The following is a 13,148-nucleotide window of genomic DNA, read 5'->3' as shown; positions in this document are numbered from 1 at the left end:
TTACTTTTAATATTTATATGTCACACAAAGCATCATGTTGAAAAAGTTATTTGTTCAGTTTGTTTGTGACATGGCCCTATTAAAACAAATAAATGAAGCAGATTTTGCAAACACGCTCGCAGTTATGAAGAACACTAGCCCACAGCTTAGGCTAAAAGCCTACTAGAGTTGCCAGATGGTGTAATAAGTCACCAGATTTACAAAGTCTAGTGCAGCGTTTCTTAACCGGGGGTGCTAGCACCCCTTGGGGGTGCTGGAAAAGACTGTGGGGGGTGCTAAATGCATGCAATATAATATCAAAAAAATGCCATTTTACTTTTCTGCATTTTTCGTCTTACTGCCAGTATCAGCAGTTGTCATATCAATGATTGCTGTTTCGAAATAGCCTACATGATTTGCTGTTATTGCAGTCATCTTCCAGTCAAGTACGCAAATTGATCCTGAGTAGTTTATGCAAATTTACCTGGTGGATGCTTTGTTGTAATATTGTTGCTCAACTCTCGCTTCCAGAAAGCACCATGGCAAAATACTTTCACACGAATTACTCATATCCAGGGTGCATACAGCAACCCTTCTTGGCAGACATGAGTGATGATAATAAACTAAAGAAGGAGCTGATTGTCATCATCATGCACAGTGTTTCCACTTTTAGGGAAATTTCCCTAAATTAGGAAAATTTGGAGTAAATTTTAGCTGTAGGGAAATTTTTAGGGAATTGCTTGTTTTAGGGAAATATTTAGGGAAATTTAAATTTTACAAAACGAAATCAATTTTTTTTTATAAATTAGAATTTGGCTGGTAATTTAAAAAAAAAAGCTTTAAATTTAGGTTTTTCAATTTTATTTTGAAACACTGGAATTTCGCAGGAAATTTTCAGGCCAGGAGTCAACAAAGTTGAAAATTTAAATGGCCTTGCACTGATTCGCTACGTTATAGAATTTATCGAAGCTGGCTGCTGCGAAGTGCCTTCAAAAGTTCAAATTGTGTTTTAGGCAGCCCATTTTTGAAAACGTGTTTGTTTAGGCTAAGTATCACTTGTATTTTGTTGTAACTTTTTATTTGGTGGAGTCTTCTCTGACATCAAAATTCATTTTTAAAAATGCCCTTAAAATAAGAAGTTTAGAAAACTTGTTATATTTTAAATTTCTTTTCAATTTTATTTTTCATTGCTGGCACAAACATGTAGTGAACAGCAAAGTAACAAAAGGGAAACTAGCAAAATAACAAACCGTAATTTGCCGATGCTTGACATTTGTCACATTAAAAACAGGGAAGCTGACTCGATGACTGATTTCTTTTGTTGCTTCCTGTCTGTTGTGGTATCTAGATTGCTATGGTGCTATCTTATTCATATTGTATATAATTGTACCGTACTACTCTCGCAACAGACAAATTAAAGTTTTCTCTCTGTAATATCAATGAATTGATATTAAATGGCTCACACAGTATGAAGAAGCAAGAGAACTCAGAACAAAATTTTGGCTGGTTTGTAATTGTGTATATTGTAAATGCATAATTGTGGCAGTAGCAGATCCCGAAACAATTGGATAATTTTAAAAATTTCTGTTGATTGAGCGAGATTCTTTTGTTGTTTCATTTTTTGCCATTTTTGTGTGCTTATCAAATTCTCATGTGTACGTACCGGTACGGGTATCTATCATTCGTTGTTTTTTTATCTGTTGCTACATATAGAAACCTGGTTTTTTATGCTTTTTTCAACACATATTTGTTCTTTTATTTTAGGGAAATTTTTAGGGAATTTCAAGGTTTGATTTAGGGAAATTTGAGCAAACTGTACACTAAATTTAGGGAAATTGAAAATTTGAAAGTGGAAGCACTGGTCATGCAGATGAATCAGAGTTGTCGGACAAAATTTCGTCAACTTCCGCTTGCTGATTTCTGGTGTGATCAGTTGACAGCATATCCTGCATTGGCACGAGCAGCATTAGAATTGATCTTTCCATTTCCGACTACCTACCTGTGTGAAAAGGCGTTCTCCACCATGCTCCAAATCAAAACAATTGACCGGAACCGCCTTCCTCAACGTGGGTTGCTCCACGGTATGAGAGTGGCTTTGACCAACATGAAGCCTCGAATAAAGAAATTGGTCACACATCAGCAACAACAGAAATCGCATTGATAGGCTACATGTGTAACTAGTTACCCAACTGGATAACTTAAGTACCGTAATAAGTATGCTTAAGTTTTTCCATGTTTTTTCACTATTCTCTGGTTTTCCTATTTCTTTTATCACCAATGAGTCATTAGTCAATGACGACAATAGTTTTGAAGAATAAACAAAATGATCAATTTGTACATCGCTTTCTTTTCAATAGTGCAGGCCAAAGTTTAATGGCGGTGCCGAAATTTTGACATGCTTTTTGATCACTGGCTGTAGCCTATATTTTGTATTTTTTTGTCGCCTATCAAACTGTGCTGTTGTTGAGAGTTGATTCTATGGTTATAATTGAATTTCTGTTGGTGAATGAAAGTCAAATACCAAATCCTAAATCAACTTCGTTAAAACAACTGCACAGTTTGTTAAACAACAAGAGACTTCATTACAAAATATATCGCCAGCAATCTGAAGGCATGTCAAAATTGCAGCCTCTAGCCCAGGGCTTCCCAAAGTGGGGGTCGCGACCCCCAGAGGGGTCGCGTAACGAATTTCGGGGGTCGCAGAAAGTATACAAATTTTACACAAAGCACTGCATATTATCGCTTATATGCAAGATGCTGTGAAAGTTTTTAACTATTAAGAGTCGTGCACTCAATAGGCTACCAGTATTTTTTAAATTTATATAGCCTAGTGAAATATGGAATAGGAGTTTAAAATCCTCTTTTCTGCATTGTAAACGTGGATTTCAAAACTAAAGCCAATGCTTTAACAAGTTATTAGTGTTAAAAAATTAAGTCGTGAATTTTCCAACGAAGAAAGTGTAGCCTTTGTCCGCCGTGTTTGTAAAGACGTTTTTGGAAAGGCTTTTCAAATTATGCTATTTGTCAGGTTTCCCTGAAAAAAGGGAACGCATTTAATTTTTCCTTTCAAGGAGAAAACATTTATGTTTTTACATGGAAATCTAAAGTTGGAGCGTTTATCAAAAAATTAAACATCTAGAAACAAAACATTAAAAATGATTTACTGTATTTGAAATAATCTCATTTACTGCAAAGCTTTTTGGCTAACAATGGCGAGGAATCAAACGTTATATTAAAGTGCCTCTGACAGGTAAATAAATTCGCTAAATTTACCTAAGATACCAAAAAGGTGACACTAACAAACTTCCCTGACCAGCAAATCGTAAAAAATATCAACAGGCTAGCAAGTTACACGCTTGCAAACTTTCGTTGACATCGGCGAATCTGGCACTCATTCAATTGCGAAAATAAAAATGGCAACACCGCTGTGACGTCACAGTAAGCGGGAAGGATACATTCCTTTCTCTGTGATGACTTGGTGAAGTATGGTACGGCTACTGCAAAACGTGAATGTGTGGGGCTCTGTTGGTCTAAAGCATGTGCAAATTAAGAATTACCGAAATGAAAAAGTGAACTTATTATTACTATCAGGTTTCGATCAAATAGGTTGAGTTTACTTTTATCAAACAGCATCTCAATTCAATAGGGCTACAATTTTCATACTTTTTTATTTGTTCCAATCTGGCTATAGCCATTTGCAGTGTAACAACAGTATCTCACAAACAGCACCTTTAATTTATGGTTGAGGCAATGCCTACAAATTGCTGTTCATGTGACATAGTCAGTGACAAAAACCGTGTGCTTTCTTTTCCCACTTTCCCACAAAACAAGGTACTGAGAAGAAAATGATCAAAGTTTTCTTCAAGTGTTCGAAATTGGGATGGGCCATACAAAACTAGTCGTAGGCCTATATGTTCACTTCACTGAAGATGATTTTGTTAATACCACTACAGTAAAAATGCCTACAGGCATGTGTTGGAGTGTATACTACAAGGTGATGCTCTCGGAACCAACAATCGGATTGTGATGCCGTCATGCATTGTTTGGCGAATCCGAAACAATTTTCCAGATCCAGATGGCCGTTACACAGGATTTCAATGGCCAACTGAAGGCACATTATGAGAGAGAGAGAGAGAACTTTTATTTATTTTTGAATAGTGATGATGAATTAAATATGAATGATGATTCGTACGATTTCTTCATTTTTCACTTAAAGTATACTTTAGGTTTTGTAGGAACGTATCCAGTACAGTTTTATTAAACTTCAAAAAACAATAAATCTTCGAAAAAAGCAACCGCTTGTACCAACTCCAACCAAACTGTGATCCACTAATTACATCTAGGAAGCGTTTGTTTCATCCGTTGCGAACGACGTCCACTTAGGATGACGTAATACCACCGAAGTCGTCCCAGAGCAGTGAAATATGGAGTTTCGCCTGTGGTGGCGCTGCGAAGCAGTCGTTTGATTAAGTTACGCTCTAACCAGTCGAGCTACGAGGTTAAAGGGGTATTAAAGGAAAAACCTGACTTGGCGATTTTCCACGTTCTTTGTGTTTAACATGCTACCATAAAACGATTTTCAATAAAATTTTGCCCCATTGCGGTCTGACCACCATTGTGCGCGTGCTTTTGTCAGAGCTTTCAAAACGAGATTGGCCTGAGCAACGAAGCGTGCGACTGTAAAGAACGTCATAAAGTCTACGTCATAAAGTCTAGCAATCAACCGATCACGCAATAATTGTTACTGCGGGCGATTTGACTGTAGGCTATGTATGTATTTACATCAAAACAGCACATTTTAACATCAAAACAGCAGACAGTTTGCTCAAAACATCAGATTGGTAACGTGGCTTTTGTTATTGCTGGACTTTATGACGTATTCTTGAGCTGTGTTTGCACGTTTTGGTCATTTTGAAAAAAATGAAAATAAATGAAACACTGGACTTTGGGCCTTGCCAGCGCCATTGAAAACAAATTTTTTTGGGTAATTGTTTTTGAAATGTATTCTTGAATGTTCAGTTTACTCATTTTAATGCTTAATTCCGGTTTGAAATTTTCCTTTAGTATGCCTTTAAAGTTAAAAAAAGCGGGCGTAATTTTAAAGGTGTTGTTGCCATATTATTTTTTCAGATCAGACTACATTAGATAATATCAGATTGAACAATCCAGTTAGTTGTTGTTTCTCTAATTTGATGGGAAAAATCTTTTCAAAAGTGACAAATAGACAATATTTTTTAGTTTGGATTAAAAATATGCGCCAGAATAATTTTTTGGCTTTTTTAGGTACCGGTAGTATGACATGCTTAAATGATCATAAATTACACAATAATGTGTTGATTTAGGATTGGATGTACACTGTACGTACAGTGTTCATGCTCCTTTTATGTCTGAACCATAGATTTCTTGACAAAGGTATCAAAGTGGGTCAGCTTCGATCGTTATTGATCTGCAAATTAAATCTGTCCATTGACCTGTTTAAAGTATGACGTCATCAAGACAATTGCTTTTTTCGTGAAGAAACCATCGAGGCGAGACGCAATCTTTCGATCAAAGCAGCCGGTCAATCATTCAGTGTGAGTGGCCGAAGAAAGAGTTTGGTTACTTAGAAGCAGCCATTTAACAAAGGCAAGAAAATTGACATAGATTTAAACGCGCTGATTTTTCGGCCTATAATGCTGCGCTTTGCTATTGCTTTGAGCTTTATCTGCTTGTGTTTCGGTCAGAACACTCGAAACGGAAACCCTCTTGTCATCGAAGAAAAGAATGTATTGAGCCCTCCCTACTTTAATATTGCTGCCGGTTAGTAGTTACTTGCATCAGGTTACTTAATTGCAGGTAGGCTAGAATAATGTCAGTGCCCGCCCCACTCTTTTGTGCTGGTTCGTGTAGTTCTACACGTTTTGTTTTGCGTTTTTTCTGATTTTTAATTTAGGCCATGTGCCCAGTTTGTTCGTTGTGGTAATGTTACATTTGCAGAAATGTCAAATAAATTGACACTGACGCCTGGAAGGCTTTTCTTGTTCATCGAAATACAGCATCTAGATTCTAGGCATATTCAAGTGGCTCTCAATTCCACTGCATCAAATATCGTTTTTGAAAGTTAGTGGGTTGTTCAAAACAATGTACGTAACCTACGCGCGGCTACACAGAGTGGCTATTGGTGGCACTAATCATGGGCTGTATCCAAGGGGGGTGATCACCCCCCCACTTATTGGAGTGGTTTGGAATAACTAAGACGATTTTAGCCCACTGTCTAAAAATCACCCCCCCCCCCGAATTCTAAAAGTGGATAGAGCCGCTGGCACTAATAGTTCGAATATCTTTCGAATCAAGTAACTTTGTTTTGGTTTTGTTTCAAAAAAGCGATTTTGTTGCGAAGTCTAAACAAAATGCATAAAAAAGATTTTGTAAGTTATTCAAGCTTGTTAGTGTTTAGCAGAAAAGTACTTACGTACTTTGTAACTTTAAATTTTTGGGAAGCGTATTTTTGAATTAAATTTCTTTGCAAAAAGAAATAAGGAGGAAGTTACACAACTCGATTTTCTACGTTATCTTTGTCTCACCTTTGAATTCTTTCCACCAGGCAAGCAGATCGGGACAACTGCGACTTGCGGCACCGAAGGACCAGAACTTTTTTGCAAACTGACAGGTGGCACCAACTTTGAGTTTAGCAACAGCCTCCATCAAGGGCAAGTCTGTGACGTATGCGACGCTACGGTGCCCGAGAAGAGCCACAAGGTGAAAAATGCCATCGACGGGACCGAGAAATGGTGGCAGAGTCCACCTCTTTCTCGGGGGAGCGAATACAACAAAGTCAATCTCACTATTCATCTGGGCCAAGTAAGTCTTCATGTTTGTTTATGCAAATAATAAGTTTGACGTCTTACTGCTTATTAGGCAGAAATTCAGCCAACATCTTCTAACTGCTGGAAGAAGAGCATCGTTCAGTGTTCCCAGCCAGCAAACTAGTTCTATTTTCATTGATGCAATGTCTGCAGATGTTAAATCAATGTAAAAAGGACCGGTTTGATGGCTAGGTTGTTCTATGAGGTTCATTTACCCTGTAGAACGGAATACCGGACAATGATGAAATACTGAATGCGCTGTGCTGTTTGAGGTTCGCCTCAGGTCCAGGCTGGTGAGTCACACAAATCCCGGTGAAGCATGTTGTGTTTAAGATGCGAGATTGACGAAACGTTTTCAATGTGTTGCTGAACCAATGTGGATATTTTAGTAAAATGCATCAATCTCGCTGTTTTACTTTGTGGGGCGGAGAATATTACATAAACCGTATTGAAACTTCAAAACTACGCAGTAACTAGTTTGTCACTTTAATGTAGATACTGATCAACCTCACTTCTCCGCTAGATATAATTAGTGACGTTGAATAGACGTAAATGTAGGACTGATGACGACAGCATGACATCACCTTCCAGTTGTGGCTGTTCATCACGGTTCGACAAAATGAGAACAGGCGCTGTTTCCATCGCGATCTTTCGATGTTGTTGATACAACATCATAAAGCAGCTGACAGCTGAAATACAGCCAGCGAACATAACAGTGGTGTAGACTAAAGTAGACGAAGCCTGCCTGGCCATGCAATTACTAAAGCGAATGTCTGAATTGTTTCCTTCGCCCGAAGTGGATTGGCATTGCGTTGCTCCATATCTTTCTCTGTTCGTTCTGGTTGATGAAATCTTCATGCTCATTGCTCTTACAAATCGCTTCACTTTCATTTGTTACGTCGACAGAGCGTGTGCTGTTGTTAAATACACGTCACCGAATGAAACCCGTGCTTTGGTTTCCTGTCTGGGCCAATAGGAATTTCTCCGGTCTGACTGTTGCCTTTTTTTATCAGATGTCGTTTGTTTCTGCTTATTTGTACGCAACAGGAAACCTTATTTTCGGCAATTCAACCCAACAGCCATATAATTAGCAATATTCTCTCCAACTGCTTCCGAGAAACACAAAATTTTTCATTTTTGAGACGTTTTACGATGATTCTGTTTAAAACCATACATTACAAGGATAGGCCCCCATGATAAAGGTTGCTCAAATTAGCAAAACTTTAAAATTCTTTAAAAAGACAACGTTTGATTTTTGAACACCAAAAAACTGAGATTGGCAATTGAGCAACAATAATAGAAAACATAGTTTCGGGAGAAAAGTACGATATTTGGCAACCACAGACAGGCACAACATGATTGAACGTTATCAGAACACCTTCTGACGATCCCTCAAAAGGTGAAACAGGCTGTAAAGCAGTGGCGTATCCTGGTCGATTTTCGTAGGAATGCTGTGGAGGGAGGGCCATAGCCAGTGTAGGGGGGTCTGGGGGCATGCCCCCCAGAAAAAGTTTGAAAATTTGCGTTAGGCTTTAATCGCTTTATACCTTTTCTTGCAATCCGAGCCTTATTTGGCTGATGAGCTGTTTTGCAACAATTGAGGTTTGAAAATTACTCAACAGCTGAATAATAACGTAGAATCACAGATTGCCTTTAACACATGAATATTAGTTTATCAGTAAATGAGATGAGCTGGCAGTTAACCATTTCTACTTAGTTAATGTCACCTTTATCTGTTTTTTATCTGTAACTATAACCTAATACTGGAATAGTCCAAAAAATAAAATTCATTGTTTAAAAGAATAAACACGTTACTAGTGTCAGTAATAACTTATAACTTTCATAATGGGAATATCCTCAGATAGTGATTTATGTTTTGCATGCAATTTCAAATCAGCATGCCTTAGTCCCATTTGCGCCACACTGTAGTAAAAGAGCGGCGAATAGACAAATTGTATTATCAACGCGTGCTGAGCTCTTTTCAGCATGCAGAGTTGCTAGGGTCAGCAAAGTTGCCAAATTTTGAAAACGAACAATTGTTTTAAATATTGTAATTAAGAGAGCCAGGAGGTTCTGCTATTAACATTTTTATTTTCTACGCATAAATTCGTTGTTTCTGAAAGATTTCTGATTTCATCAAAATTGTAAGGCATTCACCGCTTGGAGAATACGCCACTGCTGTAATGGTTACTTTGACAATAGTGATTCAATGTACTTGAACTAGATCTGCTTAGCATTGCGCTTAGCATTGAGCACTCTTTTGTGGTATTAATACCATTTATCGTACTAGCATTTCACACGTAAATAGAAAAGTATGCATAACATTGAAAATGTTAAATTTGACGTAAGACTCCATGTTTGGTTTTCAATAGAAACATAGAGATTGCCGACTTCTGTACAACAAGAACCCCAGAGTCCATGTCAACCTAAAAGGTAGTCGGACAACTCGGCAACCGACGACTCAACAAGTGCTTCAACTCAGCAGTTACATTTCAGTTACTGGAAAGTCAGCAAATGAGATTTACGTGCTCACGTCGCACTTGCTAGGTCATCGCTTGCCAAACTCATTTTGCTGACTTGTGACATTCCAAGTTATGGCTTGCTCAGTTGTTACTTGCTCAATTTCATCATTTACAAACTTCAGCCACTTGCTGAAATGTTGCTAGCTCAGTTCACAACTGCTGACTCATAGGAGACTCAACCTAAAAAGATGAGGTTTTTCTTACAAGTTTTTAAATACGAAATGAGGAACGATCATATTGTGATTGTTTTTAAGATGACATTAGAGCAATATCCAAATCAGCAGAAGTCCAAATCCGATCGCTGATTTTAAATCTAGTGTAACGGTCCAGGAGTTGCTGCGGTCTGGAAGTTGCCGTAACTTCCAGATTAGAAGTGACCAAACGAGGTTGCCAGATTTGGCGTTTGAACCAGGTTTAACAAACATAAGATGGAAGTAGAAAGGAATCTTTGAGACAAAACTCATTGTTGTGTTGAAATACATTTTTTTTTAAAACAAGGCATCGTTAGGCAACTTATTTATGCTTGATGGCTGGTTAAGTTGTAAAAATAAGCTGCTTGTCTGAGTTGTAGTTGATAAACATGGTCTTTGACTATATTTTATGTAATTTGTGCTACCTTTTATTTTGTTTCTGATTAGTTTATTCATTCATTGTGAGATCTTCTTTTAGCATGTACGAACAGTTAATTCTCCTGATGAACACCCAATGAAACTTTTCGGTATTTAGATTTTGGTAGTCGTGCTGAAACTCACAAGACGACCTGGCAACACTGGTGCAAGTGATTTTTTTGCAATTTCATAAATTTGAAACCAAAGTTATAGGCTATAGTCGATCAATTTTGCCTATCATCGTGTGCAAAGACAAGATACACGAAGAAGGCAAGATGCATATCGACAGAATATGAGAATATCTCATTTTAATTTTTTAGAAATCCTTTGAAAAGAAGATATCGCAAAATCTTCAACTTTTTCGCATTGCCTATGACTTTATCGACCATAGTTTAACGATTTCCTCTGTAGTCTAGTTCAAAAAATGTTTCAGCTGCATAATTTTTTATCTATTTGCAGTTTTTTAAGACCAATTTTGAAACAGTACGCCCACTTACAATAGCAGTAGCTTCTGGACTGCTACCGTGGAGTTGCAGTCTTGTAAGCTGCTGTCAGACCAGAGGTTACAGAGCTGTCAAGCGCGTCCGCAATCAACGCAAAAGTGAATATTTTAATGCATACTTTTTCAGTTGAGATTAGTCAATGCTTAAAATTGTCACTGTGAAGGGTTAGAAATTTTATTATTTTTCGAAATAAAAAAATTGATGGAATGTTTAGTCCATGTTTATTTGAAAGTCCATGTTTATCTCTGGTCGCTACTGAAAACATACTTTGATTTAAGTTTAATCTTTGCTTAAGCTGTAGATATGGACGATGAAAGTGTTCACTCAAAGCTTTTGTTTGATTTGTAGGTATTTCATGTCGCGTATGTTCTCATAAAGTTTGCTAACTCTCCTCGTGCCGGTACGTGGGTGTTGGAACGGTCATCAGACAACGGCAAGACCTTCCAGCCGTGGCAGTACTTTGCCAACACCGACAGCGACTGCTACAACTTGTTTGGAATGAGTTCTCTTGAGGAAATCACTCGCGATGACAGCGTCGTTTGCACATCGGAATACTCTGGAGTCGTCCCACTCGAGAACGGAGAGGTGAGACACTTTGATCGTTTAAGCTTATGGGCGAAACCCCCGAAGGTTTGCCCGAACCACACTGAGAGATCACTGTAGTGTAGAGCATACACGACTGCTCCATTCGGTGTGAGAAAGACAAAGCAGTCGTTGATAGTATTGTTCTCACAGCACCGACTTGCAGAAAGAGAAAGATACTTCTGGTCGTTGGAGCGCGGTTGAGATACATCCATGCTTGTCCTCACAGGGCCAAGCGTGACAGTTTAAAAGAGACAGTTTAAACAGAACCAAGTCTGATTGCGCATCGAGCTTCATAAATCACAAATGGATGATTTCAGTCGACAGACTGCCCAGAATCTCATTCTGCCTCTCCATCGATTACTAGCGGAGAGAGAGCGAAGCTTCTATTGCTAACAAGTTGTAACTACATTTGTAGCGACCTATATGGCGTGTATGCCATGATATGCAGCACCATAATGCTTGTTCGAAAGTAGGCGTAACAGCTTACAGTTAACGCCGAGGTGCTAGTGGTATTTCTCAAACTGTGTGCCACAGCATTATATAGCATGGTGCAAATACAACAATTCTGTGTATGGTTAACTTGATTGTAAACTAGTAGTTTATAACACTACGCGGCAAAATAGATCCAGATATCACGCATAAAAATGATCAATAAACTCAGTCACCGACAGTTTCAATACAGAAAATGTTCCGGGGCAAAGGTTGAAAACTCTGTCTTAAAAATGATGAGCCGGTGTGCCGCGGCACGAGTAGAGTCTAGGATATTTTGGTTGTTGTGCGATAATTCAAAACAAGTTTGAGAACCACCATCAATCCATCATACTGCATTGCAGGAAGTTGTTAGATGTTTTTAGACTACGTCTGTTCTTTGCCTTCATTAGCATTGACACGACAAAGTTAGAACTAATGATACGAAACCTTAGCAAAGATCATCGTGGCCGAACGCTTGTGTGTCTTTCACATGGTGTGGAAGTGTTGGACAATAACGACTCCATTGCATTAGCGTGCTACTGTTAAAGTACTTTATCGAATCACTTTTTATGGGCTGCCGCCTGCCGTACGAACATTTACTCTTATTAGAGACCACATTGATTTACATACGGCGTTGTGGTCCACAGACATTCATTCAACTTGCTTTTTTATTTCAATACAAGCCTAAACTAGGCTTAGATAGATACAGAGAAATTCAATGCCTTGTTACTATAGTAAGATGAAAGAATGCAACATCACCAGGAAACCCAATATTGTTATGAAAGTGGAATGTCAAAACTATTGAGCTTCACAAAACCCCTGTGGTTTGTGAAACTGCAGCAGATGTGAAGCGTTGACGGGTAACACGAAAGTAGCAAAGAGTGGTGGCTGTGTCATGCAACTTTGGATGATCTTCCAGGTGATTGTCTCCATGATAAAAGGAAGGCCTGGAGCAAACAACTTCTCTTACTCCACCGTCCTCCAGGAGTGGAGCAAGGCAACTGACGTCAGGCTCAGGTTCATCCGAACCAAAACTCTCCTTGGCCACTTGATGGCGGTATCCGAACAGGATCCGACTGTCACGCGGCGGGTAATTTGTTTTCAGCAAGCTGCTTTAATTTTGATTAATTTTTAGTAACATTTTATGAACTTCGTGTATATATTCGCACTGCGTCAATCTTTGTGTTTATGTGACAGACTTTATAAATCAATTGTTGAATGTGTCGTCTAATGACAGTCGTCATAGAGCTGTCTATAATTTTATGAAGTCAAACTACTTTTCTCTTGCTAATAGCTAACCACAGCTGTCAGACAATAATTTCAAATGATTTGTCTAAAGGCCGTTTATTTTGTCTTCGTGTGTTCATTGAAAGCAGAGATTCAATACGAGGTGGTACAAGCTTTGCTCGTATTTATGAAGTCAATGGTTTGATGGTTGTTTCAGTATTACTACAGCATCAAGGACATCAGCATCGGAGGACGATGTGTTTGCAACGGTCACGCCGATCGCTGTCTTCCAGATCCCCTGGATAAGTACAAGTAAGTACGCGTGGCCGCGTGATTAGAGATGCAGATTTTGTGCGTGGTTGAAAGTGGTCAGATTCCTCCTCCGTCGTTTAATTATTATTGTGGTAG

The 13,148-nt window shown here is 38.5% G+C and overlaps 1 protein-coding gene across 1 annotated transcript in view; it reads left to right on the top strand.

Annotated features, from left to right (window-relative positions):
- The first annotated feature begins 5,628 nt into the window (after positions 1 to 5,628).
- The window catches only part of LOC145780005 (laminin subunit alpha-5-like), a 156,137-nt gene continuing 148,617 nt past the window's right edge, over positions 5,629 to 13,148 (top strand). Inside the window, exons 1-5 of the mRNA XM_082591702.1 lie at positions 5,629 to 5,778; positions 6,563 to 6,819; positions 10,806 to 11,042; positions 12,433 to 12,603; positions 12,958 to 13,052. Of these exons, the coding sequence (XP_082447828.1) occupies positions 5,652 to 5,778; positions 6,563 to 6,819; positions 10,806 to 11,042; positions 12,433 to 12,603; positions 12,958 to 13,052 (887 nt within the window). The 5' untranslated portion in view covers positions 5,629 to 5,651. The remainder of the gene's footprint in view (positions 5,779 to 6,562; positions 6,820 to 10,805; positions 11,043 to 12,432; positions 12,604 to 12,957; positions 13,053 to 13,148) is intronic.

Source organism: Aplidium turbinatum, chromosome 11 (genome assembly GCF_918807975.1).
Source record: "Aplidium turbinatum chromosome 11, kaAplTurb1.1, whole genome shotgun sequence".
Lineage (NCBI taxonomy): Eukaryota > Metazoa > Chordata > Ascidiacea > Aplousobranchia > Polyclinidae > Aplidium > Aplidium turbinatum.
The sequence above is the reverse complement of the archived record's forward strand: the minus strand, read 5'-3'. Positions and strand labels throughout refer to the sequence as shown.